The 14,413-nt window shown below is 34.3% G+C and overlaps 1 protein-coding gene across 1 annotated transcript in view; it reads left to right on the top strand.

The window, feature by feature from the left end:
* The first annotated feature begins 1,271 nt into the window (after positions 1–1,271).
* LOC149420822 (acyl-CoA Delta-9 desaturase) overlaps positions 1,272–14,413 on the top strand; it is a 34,924-nt gene continuing 21,782 nt past the window's right edge. The window contains exons 1-2 of the mRNA XM_089635234.1: positions 1,272–1,530; positions 8,763–8,923. Coding sequence (XP_089491360.1) covers positions 8,782–8,923 — 142 coding nt within the window. The 5' untranslated portion in view covers positions 1,272–1,530; positions 8,763–8,781. The remainder of the gene's footprint in view (positions 1,531–8,762; positions 8,924–14,413) is intronic.

Genomic DNA, 14,413 nt, shown 5'->3' with positions numbered 1-14,413 from the left:
CTGGGCATCATACAAAATAGAGTATGATGAATATTTATATAAAAAGGAATGTCTGTGGCAGGCAGCGTGTATTTTTATAAAAATCTGCAGTTTTATTTCGAGGTTGGTGAAATTTTGCACACTTGACCATCAAACCATGAGGAAGGTCACTGTCTATATTATATTTAAAAACTCTGCGTAAGTCCCGGGCATCGCCGGGGATTTCAGCTAGTAAGTAGAAATTTATTTGAAATAAAAAAATTCTGATTTATAATTTACCTAACCTAACCTAACAACTAAAAACTTATGACAAAAATCTGGGACTATTTTCATTAATTATTAGGTAATATATATATATATTTTTTAAATTAAATCTAAATATTTATAACTCTTATGTACACGGGAATATATAATACACGGGACAGGACAGTAATGTCCTATCCCAGCTTCGTGGTCAGCCTTAACCGCGCAGGACAGTACCAGGGCAGGCATTGTCAAAACCAGTAGACTCTGGGTAAGTTATCACTGTAATCAACAATATTCGGATGACTTGTATTTTTGTTTAGCGCCGTATTTTATGATAAATAATCCCAAAGGCGATGTGTTTGGACTGTTAGGTGTTAGGTTAGGTTATTATCGGCGCCTTGGCAATTTGGCGCTCGGAGCGGATTCCTCCAATTGCGGCCGCATTGGGCATGCCCTGGACTGGACAATGGGACAACAGAACAATTCAACCGTGTATATATATATTGTTATCAATTTGGTAATCCCTTCTCGGTTCCATTTATGCGACATTTTCAGCAGAAAAATGCGCCAGAGCTACACGTACGCGCGGAGAGACTAGCTATTGTTCTATTGTCCTGAACGTGCGCGTCCACACTCAGACACTGCGGCCGGGAGTGGTGGTGGGGGTAAGACACTGTCCTGCGGAGATAGTCTGCCCGTCTATCTCTAGGACAATGTCTTTTTCTCCAAACTTCTGTTCACATTAGGACAACAGGTCCATTGCTGGGACAGTACAATATCTTCCTATCGTCGTGTGTACTGAGAAATATGGATAAAGTAGACTTTGATTGTAAACACTGACAATAATTGTCAGGGTTTTTATTAAGTAAACAATATTATTTATTGGTCTATTGTATGTTCTGTATACATTTTTGCGATAAATAATTAAAATAATTAATTAATTACCACAATAACAACGATTCGATACACTCAGTTAAATTTCCATTTCCCGGAGCACAGAAATTTCAGGAGTGTTTTTTTCAGTACGCGACGCAACATAACGACGCGACGTCATCCGGCTGCCAGGAGCGCATAATCCCGCACTAGTCAGCGGAATTACTATCCACTTATCCACTAGCGTCGCCACAGTCCACCGCACCGCGGTAAGCGGTCACTCAGTTTGCTAGAACTTATCGCGGGGGTTGGACGAGCTGAACAGTGTGCGTTGTGCGCTAACTCTGCTTGGTGAGTGGTGACTGACGCTCTCCTGTGTTTTATGTTCTCCTGATAAGGGACAGAGATAACAAACATCGCTCACGCTGAAAGGTAAATTAAATTGTAATACTTAAAAAAAACTACAATGTTAGAATCTAATAAGAATTTATTTAATCATAAATATTACTAGCTTACGTGTACCCGGTGTTGCTCGGGGTTATGAATGTTTTGGAATTAAGTTTTGAGAATTCTAGTGTGCCTAAAAACTGGGTGCATTTTTAAGGTTAAGCCTACTTTTAGTTAAGTTTTTGTTTCATCTTATTTTGATTCGACTCCTTGTCTCATTCCAGTGCAGAGATAATGTGTTGAGTCTTCCTGGGGCGTCCGACTTCTTTTACACCTAAACACTCCTGGCACTAATAAGAACAAACTGTGAAATTTTCAACGAAATCGGTCCAGTAGTTTTGAGTCCATAGAGTACAAACAGAGAAACATTCATTTATAAATAAAAATAGATTTAAATAATTTGTGTTTTATCGCGGATTGTATTATCTTTAAAATGAAATGAAAACAAACATTATTTAATACAGAGCATAATTGCGAACATTATATGTTGTAGTTAGTAACTTGTTATAATCAACTAGTTGTTATATATTTGCATTAATATGTAAATCATTGTCCTTTTGTGTAACCACGCACGTAGTACAAGGGTTACTTTGAGGTACCTATTTGCCTGTATGACGTATTTATGCAAATACATTCCTAATAAGTTTGAGATTTTAAAGAATATTGTTTTAAAAATTGTTAAATCCAGCGTACCAATGATCTTTCCGATGTTCAATTTAACATTTCTATGTATTTAAATCAAAACATGTGATTTTGTGGATATTTTGGTAACAGATTTTCTAGCTGATTCCTCTAAAAGTGAGACATTTGCAAAAAAATCGGCTGAAAGACCACACGGAGAAAACTTACTGATTTAAAATATTGTTAATTTATTAAAAATCTGCTCAAATTGTTCGTTTTCCCGTTAAAAATGGGACCGGGGGTCTATAACGTGTGATTTGATAAATTTCATAACAAATTAGAACACGTGCTATTAAAAATAATATTTGTTTCGCATCTCGTACATTACATTTATTCGGACAAGGGCACCTGCTTGAACACGTGTGCAGATATATTCTGAATGACTATTATTTAATTGAGAAATTATTATGCAGTCACATTGTTAACAGTATCAGTAACGTTGTTTGACATGGCTTTAGACGTGTACGGTGACCGGATCTGAATAGCTAGGTACTTCCCAGTCTTCGTTGAACTTTAGACATGATCCCTAGTATACTATGTAGAAAAGTCGAGAATGGAATTTCTTTTTGTCCAATATGTGTCTAAGGTCTTTAAAAATAAATGTAAGTCTCCTGTTATTAAAGTACAGAACCTATTATATAAGCAGAACGGATGGGTACTAAGTTCATGGAACAGCGTATTATGTAAAATTATCGATTTTGCATATTTTGTTACGAGTTTTTGTATAAAATTGCAATAATTTTTTAGTAAAAAAGATATAACTCGATAACACCCGAGTTTTTCATACAAGTACACGTCTGTTTACACGACAAAAGTATAGCGATGTGGAATAATCCCATAACAACCAAAAACCACCACACTCTCTTAATAATAAAGCGGAAAATTTGTTTTTCTGATGAAAAACAAAAATCCCTCAATAAATTCTGGCGTCGTGAAAATGGCAAAACTTTATGTTTATGTAAGGTACTCGTATTTCTGAGTCATAGATCTATTTCCACATTGGTATAACATATTAGCTATGTAGTTTCAAAATATCAATATAAATAAGGAAGATGAAATTATTGTTTCTTCGAAAACATTCCGTTTGTTCATACGAAGAAATGGTTTTGAAACTCGGGCGAAGCCTACTCCTTTGGGGACTGGGCATTATTGTAATCAAAAATATTTGTTTAGCGTATTTCCACTCAAGACACCTGCAGATATAAATATATCGACTTTGCTTATACGGCCATCCGCATGCCACTTCGGGAACACTTAGTTATATTTGTATGTAAGTATAAAAGCGTATTTTCCCAAACACACTGCATATATAAGTTCGTCGTATTTTGTAATTTGGCCTTATCTTAAGTCCTCACTGCACACTTCTTCGGAGACACGACATTATTGTTAATAAATATATTTGTGTAGCGGATTTCTCCTCGAGACGCCTGCGTATTTAAGTTTTTCTATACGGTCTTATATCCTCTCTGCATACTTACTTTACCAATGAGGGCGTGCAGCAGATATAACCCTTTGGGGGATCAAATACCTGAGGGGTCAAGTCTCCGGGGGATCAACTGTTGGCGGGCAACATGTACAGTGTTTAAATAGTCGCTAAGTAGAGGCAGACGTAGACGTAGACGTGTAGACGTATATAATACGTCTGAGGATCCTCATTTTTAGTGCAATCTTCCAAGGTACTTTCTCGTGATTTCGTTATAAACTTCTAGCCTCACTCAAGTAATTAATTTCTTCAACCAAACTTGAAACGAAATTAGGACTATCGTTTTTAAATTTATTTATATCTGCAAACAGGAGGGTAAGTGGCTCGATAAAAAAATCAATCAAATGTTAATTATGCATAAAGAAATTTGAATATTTATGAGTTACGGGCTTCACGTCAATGAAATCTACTTAGCTTATTCAAAGTCAATCGTTGAAAATATGGGTAACCTCAAAATATTATACCCGAATTCAGGAGTAAATAACCGTCCTTAGTCTCTATCCAGAGTTTCCAAAACTTATTGGACTCATCTACACCCCTTCAAATATATTTGGCCTCCCCTTGCTGTTTTTAAATACCCCTATTTTCCCTGGGGACATCATCACTCCTTGAATCCAGGTTCCTTTCTTTGCCAAGGTTCTTTTCTCTCATTTAATAAATCAAAACCATTAAGTCGGTATAGTACCTACCTACTCAATTATAAACTATTCTTTTAATTTATGTCAAAAAACATTTCAAATCAAAAGGAATTATACAATTTGATTAATGAAATGTCACATCTCTTTGACAATTATTTTTCAGGTAGGTACCATAATACTGATTATTCCGATTTGACAGCTCTTAGTAGGAACCACGATCATGCGAACTCTGGCGGAATAAAAGGGTGGTAACCAACACGGCCACCATCTTGAACCGGAACCGGAACGTAACAAACAAATTTACATGAAATCATCATCTTATAACTTCTTCCTTTCTTTCCGTATTATACTATGACTAATAATAAGCTAGTATAATACGGAAGCTAATAATCACGTATGTTAGTGGCACTTGTGCCATTAATTCCAAACTAGCAGTTAAAAACCCGCTCCGCGGGTTTTTGCTGCTAGGCCCTGCGGGCGGCACTTCTTGCACGGCACTGATATTAACTGTTATGGTACCTAATATAATTTGCTCATAGGAGACTTGCAGTGCTTAAATATGTGTTACAACCGTCAATGTCTATAAGTTGAATCAATGTCGTATAGTTTGTCACAACAATTAAAGATAGTTATAACAAAGTTGACTGAAATAATAGATTATTACATATTGATTAATTGTACCCGTGTTTATGGATAAAAGGAGGGTAATTGTGCGATGAGATTAACAGTCGGTTTAATTAAAAGGTGTAAATTTTACTCCAACTGGTGGTAATTCTTTACCTAAAACTGTTACTGTATCTAATAAAGTTTAAAGTTAGAATATATATACACCTTCATCAGGAGAGTAAAAATCTATATATAAAGGTAGATTATTATAATATAGCGCCCCTGAGGTGATATCTCACAAAAGCGGCGCTATGCAAATTGTCCAATTAATAAATAAATATAATGTTTACATTTTATTATGTACGTATGCATTGATATACAATGGAAATAGATAAAATAATGTTATCCTATTAAACTTTATTTTATTAAAAAACAAATAACTTTTTTAACATCACTTTATTATATACAAACAATACATGTTTCATGAACGAAGTATACACCGAAGTCAAAAATTAAATATAGATTAAAATTGGAAAAAAGAAGTGGAAGGAGGGGGGAGGGGTAAGAGTAGGCTGGGTTTATAAGAATTAGGAATTACAATATGAAAGACCAGTTAAGCGGGAAAATATTTAAAAGAGAGTTTATAAAAAAAAATCTTGTTAGTTACGAGTATATCTACTTTTATAAACATGTTTTCTTATTTCTAAAATTTCGAAATTATTTATTTGTGATGCTTTATATCCTGTGTGAAGTATTTTAAGACCTGAACAAAAAAATTGCATAAAACCATAAAACAATATATTCATAAGACAAATAACATTTAATAACGGTTATTCTAATAAATTGAAAGTTGAAATACTAAATAAAAAAATTAAACATATTCTCTTCAAACGGTATTTTTACCCTATTTCTTAAGATATAAATAAACAATCAGGATTAAAGCATCGCAAATAAATAATTTTTAAATTTAAGAAATTATAAAACATGTCAATATAAAATCGGATATAATTAATAAGCAAAAAAAATTATAAATAATAATGAAAAATGCCATTGCAAAGTTTAAATAAACTTCCAGAAGAAATCTTCTTATGAAACGCTTAATGGTCAAGTAATTTTGCATATTTAAATATTCGCGCCAGTTATTTGGTTAGTTTTTACACCGCCAGAGGTGCGCTCTGTGTCGGCCAGCTATTGCCGGCCATATTGAATGAACGCGTGCTTTTTTCGTCAAACGTCAAACGTAATCACGTAATTGTGGATAATTTTCACTGTAATTTAATTAATTCAATGGATTATAAACTTTCTAAAACATATTTTCTTCGATATTATCCAAAAATTATATGAGGAGAAACGATATTTTTGAAGAAATATCGTATTACATGTGGCGATTCTTTTTCAGTATGAAATCGTGTCTTAATTTTTAATGTCTTATTTTTTTTGTATCCAGTCGCCTGCAAACCGAAATGAACCTTACGGTTGCTTAAAATTGAGGGGCAGATTGATATTTTTTGCCTGCAGACCCCCAATGCAGAATTTATCCGAATCACATAATATGAATTTGACCAATCAGAGGGCCTACATCGTCCAGACGCTGGGACAATAATACTATCAGATAAATTAATTTTATTTACAAAAAACGTAAAGTGAGCCAATTTAAATTTAAAATAATGTTATTTCTAATACGAAAATTTGAAAGCTTATTTCATCTCCTTTCAAAAACAGTTTTTAGTTTCTGGATATTTTCAGAAATATTCAATTTGTTTGGGTTTTATTGTAAAGCGGAAATTCCTGAGGCCCGGGTGGTTGAATACCACTTTCTGTATTTCTATGACAATTCATTGTAATGGATTGAGGCCTGGGGGGTTAAATATCACTTTCTATGTTTCTATGACAATTCATTTAAATTTATTTACCATTTTGACCTATGCAGATTTTTCAACCAATTATTTGTATTTTGAATACACAATCAGTTGACATCGGTCATTGTTCAATGACAAGCAAAACACAATACTCTAAAGGCGGAATATTAAAAGGGTGCCAGACTAATGCGTTTCCGGCAATCAATTATTAAATTTTGGTGTGGTTTTACTTGTTTAAAACAAATGTCCGATTGGTTGATTTTGATATTGTTGTTAGATATGGACTTTGGCCTGGGAGAGGCTGGTTTGGGGAGACCCTTTGACCTATCCATCTGGTCTCTCGACCCATCTCCTTGCGCCGCAGCGGGAGGGATAATTTTATAACACACCTGAACACACTGATCCCTATATTCCTATTCATCCCTCATTCATCTTTCCTTCCCTGAACTTCCTCTCCTTAAAAATACCCTACACACAGCATACCAAAAGATGACATATGCCCTGAAGGAAATTATTTTCCTCAGGGCCTTATTTGTAGGGTTAATTTGATTTGAATGTTTTTTTTTTTAATGACCCAAAAAATAATCTCGATAAAAGCTCTTCCTGTGATTTGTCTCACGTATTTATAATTCTTTCACATTTTGGCCAAATCCGCAATTTAAAAATATTTTAATAAAGAAATCAGGCCATTTTTCTTCTACAGAAATTTAATGTCAACTTAAATTTGATGACAATATTGTTTGCGCGTGATGATTTATTTTGTTTCCGGATCATGTTATTATGGTCAGCAAAATTGCATTTCAGGAAAACAACACAAACTGTTGTTGTCTCAAGCGACACTTGTTTTAAAATGAGTTTAAAAACAAGAAAGCTTAGACGTTTTGAACACGTACGATAGGTGCATAGCGAAAATATTTAAAATACTAGAAAGATATGGCACGATCAGGTGAGTAACATTTTTGATGCGTGTTAAAAGTTAAGAGTTGGAATGATAGCATTTTGTTGAAAGCAATAAGTCTTTACCCAGATAAGCATGATGTTCAATCCTCTGAACCTGTAATATTATGCATGAGATGCATTCTCGTTTAGATTACTAATGAAAATAAACAATAATGTCATTTTTAATAAGCTGAAGGTCGAGGTCTTGAACGTTGGTTCGTTGCACAAAGGAATTGTAAAACACAATGTGAGATCAGTCTAATTATGTAAATAATAATATATAACTTTACTATAAATTGTTATTCCACAAATAGGTACGTACTTTACTGAGAGTGAGTCACCTACGTTGTATAAAATATTACAATTTACTTACATCACAAAAACCTACTAATAAATTGGACGTGTTTTTTTCTTCTGTTGGGTAACGTCGAGGTTTCAAATAATTTCTCCTTAGAACCCAATCCGATCACTTCAACTCTCTATTCCTTTTTGGTGGTAACTTCACACCTTGATCTGCTGTGATATTCCTGATAGAGATTCTCCACAAAGCCGAAAAAGATTTTAGCAGTGTCAAGCATATCAGGATATACTACAGCAAAAATCTAAGAGAGTCCATCACTGAAGTGCCTTCGTTTAGCAAGCTTAAGGAAGGATGAGTTTTTACAGAGTTAAGCAACTTAGGTCATTGGTGGATAGTGTGGATCCAATCGGCGTATCCTTGGTTATACAGAACTAGGGAGAGAACTGACAGGAGTGAATACATTTCCTAGAGCGACCAGGAATATTTAAAATGATTATGTGGGTAACGCTGATGTTGATATAGATAAATGTTATTTTATATTTTTACCCTCTGTTAGTTTTCTTTATTCTAACAAACCATGAAATTCAAAATTTAAAAAAAAAACATATTAAAAAACTGCAGTGGTCTCGTTCCATGATCTTGTTGAACTCCAGTGCATGTGTCATTGTTGTCATTGAGACTGAAAATTGAATAAATATTATCGTTAATAGCAGGTGAATCCAGAGTAAGATGACAGCCACTAACCCCAACAAAGCCAACAAGCGCGAGGCCAACTGGCCCCACGTTCTCTACTTCATCCACATCCACGTGCTGTGCATGTACGGCCTTTGGTTGGCCTTTACAGATGCCAAGATCCTCACGAATATCTTATGTAAGTTACAATTATATTAATTAAAAAAAACAGCCCAGTGACATCTATGGCCTCCCTCGTTATCAATTTGAGAGCCACCAGTAGGTAAAACCAAAAATATATGGGAAGAATTAAAAGTGGGCATTTAAACATACTTAAAGAACAAGTAATATATATTCGATAATTCAGATTGTTTTCCATAATTCAATAATAAATTAACAACATAAATAAAATTAATGTAAATAAGGAAGCATTATCGATGTAGATTTTCTTTGTCGCTATTGATTCATCGGAGTTATTGATCCTTTCCCGATCTTGTTTTCATTAAGGCTATAATTCCGGGAACTTGTCCTTCCACGAACAAAGAGGAGGCACTGCAGTGCCTGGGAATTACAAACAACATGCGGGATGCATTGTTATATTGCATCCTAAGCCTTTCCATGGTACTCTTTGTGCGGATAGCCAAGAGCTTGCATGTCTACAGGTTAGTACAGAAGTCCGAGCCGAAATCTTTTGCTGAGCATATTTCTTGTTACACTTCGTCGGTGATTTGGTCTAGTAAATTGGTCATTTTCCATTCTTGCTACAGCGGGGTAGTGTCTACTATTATAAATCTTTTCATCGACCAATATGGTATTTACAAGAACTTATTTATTTATAATTTAGATTGTTGACCTCAAATTTCACTGAGCACATGTTCTTCCTGTGACAAACTATGTTAATTTTTTATAATATTTCAATGAGCTACAAGTCTCTGCCGGTCAAATATCTATGTAATAGAATTGTTCAGAAATCCGATTGCCAAACAGTCACTTCTCACATATAATTTTATTACATCCCATTTGACAAATAAAAGTGGCAACAAATGGACTAAATTACCATGTAAATTTGCAAGATGACCTTGTATTTCTTACCCATATAAATGAAGACACACAAATCTCCCTGTAAAGTATCATGTATGGTAATGATTTCACAATACAAAATCGTAAAAGCAAACAATCCTATTACTGGATGGCTCGCGGCTTCAACTAATGTTGTCGTACATTCACCATTAAGGGTTTTTGCGTTGTGAGAAACAGGTTCTGATCATAATTGTTACTAATAATAATGGTTTTATAATATAATTACAATATTAATTTAACATCTGAGGTATGTAAATACGTGCTCGTAGATATCAGGCCAGTGTAATGAAATACCTTCCAATAATTGAAAAATATGTTATTTTTTTGGAATAACTTAATGAGTAAAACCTCAAATTGTAATATTTAATTATTGAATACAATATTCGCAATTCCTAAACGAATATTTGAGACAGAAAAATCAGAAAAAGATACGGTCACTTCTAGGACTCGAACCCTAATTTATTAGCGGTGCCCCAGGGGCAAGAGCAAGGACAATAGCAAGGCAAGGGTCCTGGGTTCTAGTTCAAGGGTCCTGGGTACAGTCCTAGATGTGACCGTATCTTTTTCTGATTTTTCTGTTTCAAATAATCGTTTAGGAATTGCTAATATTGTCTTCAATAATGAAAAAGGTGTGTTTAAAAGTACATTGGATCTAAGGATGATATTGATGATGATCTCTTGTACTATTATTAGGATTCCTGGGCAGCCATGACATTGAAGTTACCATGAAAATATTGTTGGGTAGACATAAAGCTATATTTGAATGAATAAGTCAAAGGGATTTATAAAATATTAACGGATTGAATTACCATTCAAAGTCGTTTATTTTTAACAAATATTCAATAAATCCTCTTTTTTGATATATTAAGGTAAACATCTTTTCATTCCATTTGTTTGATGTCAAACTATGGTATCGGTACTAAAGTTACAAAAGATAAGGCGACATTAATTAATGAGTAGGCAGTGCTGTCGTGTAGAGTTACAGAGTTAGAAGATTTCCAAGGACCTATAAACAACACGAGGTCTAGTACGAACGATCGATAAAGCCCTTTGTCAATACGATATTGACGAAATCCATCATCATTAGCGATGTTTGCAAGCACGGTCAAAATATGATTCCGACAGTCTGTAGAGAAAAGCCGCTGCTTTTGTGTAGAATAAGATGTAAAAATGCAGACATTTTGGTATCGTCGTTCATTATGCAAAATAAATGGCTTATGAATGAATTGAGGTGAACTAAGTTTTAAGAGTTGAAAGAATTCGTTTACACGATCCATGGACGATCGAGACGCGATCAATTGATTCCGTTCCAATTTTGAGGAACACAAATTAATAGTCATAATTTAAGACCTCATGAACTAATTAACTCCCTTTTTAGTGTCAAAAAGTACTTGCAGACTGCCAATGTACATTAAAGTTTTATTTCAATTCGACATTGTCAATGTATCAGTATTTTTTACAGACGTGTAAGACTTGTTTCATTAATATCGAGGCTTTGGATCGGTATGAAATCGTCGGTAGTTACGCCTATCGATTCGACATTCTAAAGTTATCGATTCACTGTGCTAGACCTCCATGTCATAATAAATGAATCTTTGCTGGCCAGCAATATTATAATTGTTTGTCATTGGGATATTTTTGAGGAACGATATTTTTTGTAAGTTACATACCTAATAGCATATTCTCGGGTCTCTATGGGAGATGGGAATTTGAGCTTAAATGTTCACTTATTCACTTATTCACACAGCCCTTTATTGAAAATCAGGGTTTCTGTAACATGTGCATAGTTTTTACAAGTTTTTTTGAGGAAATCCGTTTTTACGAAATTGGATCTACACCATTGAATGAAAGTTAGATGGGTAGCTTCAAGTCAACACAATATGCCGTAAATATCCAGAATCTCTGGACGTAGTTCATACGCACTAATTATTTTTAAAACATCTCATATCAATTCAAGTTGAGAAGCATCCATTTCAGTGGCCGGAGTAGCAAAACAATGATTGTAATAGCTATTTCGTTCAAATTAAAATAGTGTTTTTTAATCCACAGAGTCCTAACTGCTCCCAACCGTCTGGAGTTATGGCATCCCTAATTGGGGTATTTTGTGATGCTGGAGGTAGGGGGGAGGGGAAGCAGATGGGAAGAATAAGTTGGGGGAATACCTGGTTTTTCAGTTCTGGTAACGTTCCAATTCTGAATGGTGGTCTTGACACCAGGGTGATACTGAGAGTATCTTCAATTCTGGAACGTGCCGCAAGTATACTTTATATTATTTTAAATGAATAATTTTAGAAATAACCCAATTCATCAAATAAAATTTACTTGTGCACGCCGGGATTTGAACCCGAGAACTTCGGATTGCTAGTTGAAAGCCTTACCCCTTGATCACGGAGGCCTTTAAATTGTTCACTTGGCTGCCAATACCATTGATGTAACATTTTGGGGAAGTCTTTTTTTCTTATTTTAGCCAAATTTAATCCAAAAGAACAAAAAAAATAGAATCTCAAAAACTATTTTCACATATGACAAAACATGGTATTTTGCATCTCTGGTGATTGGGATAGATGCTCCTGGTTGTTATAAAACCGATAAGAAGTGTTTTTAAAGTAATTTCTGCGTATTGAAGATGTCCAACGATTCTGAATGTTTACCCTTTATGGATGTTGATAAGCGACGAATATGATGATGGTCATCTACAGATTGTACCTACCGTCAAATTTAATGGTTTTTTCGAAATTCGTGTGTTACACCGTGACTGATGCGATCGGTAAGATCAAGAGTGCATTTTATTAACAAGTTTCCATTAAGTGGGTAACTCGAAGAACTGGTTTGGCTGTGGGTCATGAATCCGATACAATTATGCAACCAAACTGCATAAGGTTCCATAAGGACCAAGGTCAGTTTCCCTTCACATTGCAGATATTGTGTTGATTTGCATATTTTGGCAGTTAAACGCCTACAAAGTAATACGCATAAACGGGGAGTGTCAATTCGTAAAACCTGCGGAAGAAGCTACTTGCGTATAATGCGTATTGTTAGTAGATAATTAGTACCAACACAAGTCCATAACTTTGTATTTTGGCATGCTTTTTGCCGATACATGTCAACCTTCACTTTCTCCACCTGATTCCTCCCCGCTGGCTCCAGTCAGTGGGTAATCTCGTGCCAAATAATTTTTTTAAGTCCTGATTAAAATAATTTTCAAAGTTTTAATTTTCTGGGTCTCCAAAACACGTGACGTGACCCGTGACGTCACCAGTCATCAGTCTCAAAAATGTTTTTTTATTCCAACCTGCTTTGTATTTTGTATTGGAGTCGAGATGTTTTTTTTATTCTTAAGATTACCCGCTTTTAACATCGAAGAACACTAGGTAAAATGTTAGCATCTCATCACGAATATTATCGTATTGAATCAAAGTACAAAAATGCATCCATGACCGCATCAATTTACCGGTGTTCAAAAACCTGCATAAAAATATTTTCATCGGTTCAGATGTGAATGTGAACTAGAGCTGCCAATGCATATATTTTAAAATACCCACAACAGATGAAGCGATTTTTAAATTCTCCGCAAAATCAAAGTTATAAAACTAATCCGAGTTCCAATTATTTTTCAATATGGTTGGATAATTAAGATATGCCCAGGATCCTTGCAGTTTTCCAACAAAAAGGTTCTCCAAGCAAAAAACCCAATTCTGGTCATCCCAGAAAATCCCCGTAATATAGGGAATTCTCCACGAATTGGCAACCCTGATGTGAATGATGAAGACCATAGATATATAACTCACGTAGACTGTTTATGATGAAACTGCAAGTTCAGTCGTACCAACTAAACTGTGTGTTTTAACGAAATGGTGTTTTATTCGTTTTTAAATGACGATTTATAAATTCTACGTATATTAATATAAAATGAAACTTATATATTCAGAATCAGCGCTTATTGATACAAATGAATGTATTTTTAAACCATAATATTCACTGCAGTTTCTTATTTAAAATGTACATATACCCTTTTTATTTTAATTTTTGACATTAACTACCTTTTTATTTTTTTAAATAAATTAACACTAACGCATTACTTTGAATAAGCATAAAATATTTAGGCTCTTTTAATTTTCCTGTGGGTACGTATTATTTTTCTACTGATCTTATCAAAATCAATCTAATTAATTTCTAAAATTCCTTACGTTTTCTTCTAAACAACTGATTTACTTTAACTTGTTTCTTCAAGACACTTGCAATGACATTGAAAAGTAATATCTTGTCCTTTAACATTTAAATGTCTTGTGCAGTAATTCATGAAGTGTGAAAATTACCCTAACGCAATAATTATAATCCAAGGTTTATGTTGAAATCAGTCTTAACTACTGTAATCTTTAAAGATATAATTAAGAGTTGTTTTGCATTGATACGTAAAACCAAAACCGATTATCCATAATACCTATAAATTTAAATCATAGTCTTCAACGATGGCTATGGCTTTATAAACAGATTTAATGATAAAATAAAATTTTCTTACGCAGCATGTAGTACTTATTCGTATATGCAGTTATGCAGTTCTAGTTGGAACGCCTTACAAGTAACTTGCATATATAATGGTGTTATTAGT

This window comes from Hesperophylax consimilis, chromosome 9 (genome assembly GCF_061612785.1).
Source record: "Hesperophylax consimilis isolate HC1 chromosome 9, BYU_Hcon_1.0, whole genome shotgun sequence".
Lineage (NCBI taxonomy): Eukaryota > Metazoa > Arthropoda > Insecta > Trichoptera > Limnephilidae > Hesperophylax > Hesperophylax consimilis.
This window is presented reverse-complemented; position numbering and strand designations above follow the sequence as displayed.